This window comes from Orycteropus afer, unplaced genomic scaffold (assembly GCF_000298275.1).
Source record: "Orycteropus afer afer isolate SDZICR_OR568_19922 unplaced genomic scaffold, OryAfe1.0 scaffold00049, whole genome shotgun sequence".
Lineage (NCBI taxonomy): Eukaryota > Metazoa > Chordata > Mammalia > Tubulidentata > Orycteropodidae > Orycteropus > Orycteropus afer.
Genome location: NW_006921636.1, coordinates 4,744,679 through 4,749,069, shown reverse-complemented (window position 1 = coordinate 4,749,069; position 4,391 = coordinate 4,744,679). Strand labels below are relative to the sequence as shown.

The window sequence follows — 4,391 nt, the reverse complement described above, 5'->3', positions numbered from 1 at the left end:
ACTCCTATGGCCAGAATCACCCTCACTTGCATCGTTTTTGGGGGACAGGGGTGGGGCATCTAAAACTCTTATCACCCCCCTCAAACACCTGCTAGGAAACAATTTTGGAACAGCATTAGGGAGGCCTTAGTGGTTCTCTTAATCCACCTCCTAAGTTAAAGAAGGGGAAACAGGCCAAAAGAGGTGAAGGATGCTACCCAGGCCGTTGGGTGAACTCTCTGGGTGGGAGGTACTTCAGGGTACCGTCCTTATGGGCACTGAGAAAATGAACATCTTACCGTCATCCAAGTAGGTCTGGTCCAGGTTTTGCTCCTGCTTAATTGTCACTCCCGCAGGTAATACTTCCTTTTGATCACTGACTGGGGGTCCATTTTTGGCAGCTCTTTGGCTGGTGGCATTTTGCTGCTGAATGACTGTGGGGTAGGAACCTGGGCTTAACCTCTGACCCTGACTGACCGGGGGTTGGCTGGGCCTGGCGGTGCTGGGTGCGAAATTCTCACAGCACATGAAGTGCTTGAACTCCTGGTGGCTCCCACAGCGCAGCTGCTGGTTGGTGGGCGAGTAGTGGATCACCGGCGAGGCTTGCTGATTGGCCGGGGGCGCGTGCAGCAGGGCGGAGCTCTGGCCCTGGGAGCCGGCATGCACCAGCACGGAGCGGTGGGCATCGGCAATGGCCAGCGGGGCGGCCATGAGGGCAGGCTGCTGGTAGCCAAGCCGGCTGGGGCTCAGGCTCTTGCTCCGTTGGTAGAGGACGGCTGCTGGGTTCTGCTGCTGGTAGCAGGCGTCGGGGGACGAGAGCCCTGAGCGGAACTGCTGGCAGGGAGCCATGGTGGCCACGAGGCAGGAGGGGGACTCGGCCACCATCGGGTGCTGCGGGTAGTAAGGCTGGCTCCCCAGGCCTGCATGGGCAGGGCTGCAGATCAAGGTGGGGTCATACTCGTCGGTGGGCTCCGTCTTGATGGCTGGAACTACGAGAAGAGAAAAAGCACACGGGGCACATGGCCAATGAGCCACACATGTGCAGAGAGGCGGCACGGACAGCGGTGGGGAATATGGGGTCCAAACGGCTGGGATCAGACGCTGGGGCTCTTTTGCTTATTAGCCTTGGGCCAGAGGCTCCCTGTGAAGTTGTGTGAGGTCAGAAGTTTTAGCCTGGAGCATGACCTTGACACACAGGTTTCCATTCCTGGAAAGGTGGGCTGGTCAGTCTGCCTCAGTCCTTGCACCCTTACTGCTGACGATCCCAGAGGGGGAGCTCGAAGGACGATTCTTTATTTCAAATGACACCTCCCTCCTCCCTTGGCAGCCCCTGTTTCCCTTCCCTGCTCACTCTAATTAATAACACTTAACATCATCTGGAAGGATCCCTGGTGGCACAGTAGTTAAAACACTCGGCTGCCGAGAGGTTGGCAGTTCAAACCTACCAGGTGCCCTGTGGGAGAAGGATGGGGCAGTCTGCTACCATCAAGATTACAGTCTTAGAAGCATATGGGGCAGTTCTACTCTGTCCTAGGGCCATTAAGAGTTGGAATCAACTCAGTGACAGTGGGTCTGGTTTTGAATCACCATCTGACATATTTATTATCTCCATCCTTCCCCCCCACACACTAGGATGTCAGACCCTGCAAGACAGGCATTTTTGTTTGCTTTGTTCAGTGCTGGGCAGGCTCTAGGGCCCAGAAGAATACCTGGCACTTAACTGACCCTCAAATATTTTCTGGACTAATGAATGACTGAATGACCAAATGGGGGCCATCACCTTCCTTGGTACTGTAGTCCTCTGGGGGTGAGATCACATGGGCATGGGCCTCCGTTTCCTCATTTGTTACCTAACAACAATCCTTATCTACTTCAGGGGAATGGTGGGACGTTTGTGTACTTGGCACAGTGACTTGTATACAGGAAGTGCTCAATGCTTGCTGTCGCTGCTATTATTTTATTAAAATTATCATGACTGCTACTATTAGCATTCTTGTGACCTCTCCTCTCTCTCTGCTCAGCACCAGTCATGAGAAAGTGTACTTTCCCGACATCCGTTACTAAAGAATTATCAGCCCAGGAGGGGAGGGACCACTTTTCTTTTCATTGGAGTAAATGAGCCAGTGACAGGACTGTGACTAAATTGGAGGGGTGCTCCCAAGTGCTGGGAGGTTAGGGGAGGCTCAGCATCTAAACCAGAAATGCAGGTCTGACTCCCACCCCCCAGAAACCATTTCTCAAGGTGCCATCAAAGACCAGCCTTTTAGTCCCTGGCTCAACCAAGGGACTGAGTTCTTGCTCTGGCCATAATCAGATAGACGAGAGCCAAGGCCGGGCCCACAGCGGCCTCCTGACCAAAATCAGAGAAGAGAGGCCCATAAAACCTAATTGGAAAAGTCGACATTAAAAACGATGCTTGAGCCTGCAGTCCAGAGCCTTCCCAATGATTTCCTCTCAGTTTTGGACCTCATTAGTCTCGGCAACCTGACTGTGGCTGCTGACAGGCATGGCGCGTCAGTCCTGGGACACTCCCCAGGGCCAGGACAGCTGTACGAGAGCAGCAGAAACAACACAAACCTATGACAGCACCTCCCTGGAGCCAAGGCCGTGGAGGCTGGGCTGCCCAGGATGCCCCTTCTTTGATTAAAGCTTTGAGCATTGCAGAGGGCTCTGTGTGTAACTCTTAGGATGGAAATATACCCTGGGTGGTTATAGGTTCACATCCTGAAAAGGGGCTGGCAGGCCTGGCTCAGCCCTGGGAAGTCTGTAGCCTATCTTCCCAAGAGGAGTGCTCAGACAAGAATCTATCATTAAGATTACACTCTCCCTCTCTTCCCGCCGCAGTTCCCATCCCGTCACTGCAGCCCTTATTGTCACCTGGCCCATCAATAATCCAGTGCTATCCATGAGCTGGGGAGCTCTGGTAGCATAGTAGCTAAGGCACTTGACTGCCACCCAGAAGGCTAGTGGTTCAAACCCACCAGCCACTCCTCAGAAGGAAGGTTGGGCAATCTACTTCCACAGTGATACTGCCTCAGAAACCCAAGGAGGGGTCGCTATGAGTCGGGTCCGACTTGATGGTAAATAACAACAACAACAACAGTCCATGATCTGAGTCCCCTCCATCACAATGGCAGCTTCACACAGTCAGGGACTTTTATGATTTGTTCACTGTGGTGTGTCTACGGCACTCAAATATATCTGGACAAGTGAATGAATGAAAAATGTCACTTATCACCCTCCCTGGAGCTGGCACTTTCTGGGAGTGAGACCTCTGCCTGGTTCTCCACCAGGAGCACCATTTGACCACAGGGTGACTATCCACTGTGGGGTCAACTACAGATTCCGCAAGTTTCATGACAGATTCACCTTCTGCTCTTTTCATGAAGGAGCCCTGGTGGTGTAACGGTTAAGCACACAGCTGTGAACCAAAAGGCTGGCAGTTCTAACCCACCTAACAGCTCTGTGGGGAAAAGCCCTGGTGACTGGCTCCCGTAGAGATCACAGCCTAGCAGACCCTGTGGGGCAGTTCTCCTGTCACATGGGGTCTCTGTGAGTTGAAGATTGACTTACTGGCCCCTAATAACCCCTATCATGACTAAGCCTAAGACAGACAAGTCACCAGCTTTGCAGCCTCTGTTAAACATGTCTGCACGTGCTTCTCTTCCATTCTCCCCTTGAAGGAAAATATTAGTAACAATATCACGGATATCAGCTTACTGTCTACCAGGCACTGTGCTAAGTGCCACGAATGCATTTAGTTCCTAAGTCTTATAGGGAAGGTGCCATGATAAATCTCGTTTGACAGATGAAGGCAGCGAGGCTCAGAGAGGTAGAGTCACTTGACCAAAGTGGCACAGCCGGGACCAGACGTCAGGGATCCTGACCCTAGGCCTGTGCTGCCTCTCAACACCGCAGGGGCCTTCAGAGAGAACGCCTTACCTGGGTGGTAGGTAAAGTGCTGAGGCTGACTTCGTTTCCTTTTCCCATTGATGACATAGAAGTTCACCTTCACAGCCGCACGGATGTGCTTGTTCCGATACTCAGGGATCTCGACAAAGAGCATGTTCTGAAAGGAAGGAAAGTCGTTCACTCTGACAATGTCTAAATTCCTGTGTGAGGCCCCACACGTACTCCGCCAGCCCACCTCCAGTGAGTCCTGACACCTTCCATACACCTCCATAGGTGAGATTCTATCTCAGGGAAATCAAGCCTTTCTATTGCAGAGGCCTTCTATCAAGGGACATTATAATGTCACAGCTACAAATCAGGGGGCCAGCGCTCAGGGAACCTTAATACCGTCATCAACTCGTGTTTATGGAACGCCCCCTGGGTCCCAACACGGTGTCTGGGACTTCGATGAAGGAATGGAAAGAGGAAGAAGGAAACAGCACGAGGGAGGCAGAGAGAAC

General features: G+C 52.5%; 1 protein-coding gene across 1 annotated transcript in view; it reads right to left on the bottom strand.

Annotated features, from left to right (window-relative positions):
* Window positions 1–234: 234 nt before the first annotated feature.
* NFATC2 (nuclear factor of activated T cells 2) overlaps window positions 235–4,391 on the bottom strand; it is a 153,849-nt gene continuing 149,692 nt past the window's right edge. The window contains exons 7-8 of the mRNA XM_007938426.1: window positions 3,922–4,048; window positions 235–968 (exon numbers count right to left, since the gene is read on the bottom strand). Of these exons, the coding sequence (XP_007936617.1) occupies window positions 235–968; window positions 3,922–4,048 (861 nt within the window). The remainder of the gene's footprint in view (window positions 969–3,921; window positions 4,049–4,391) is intronic.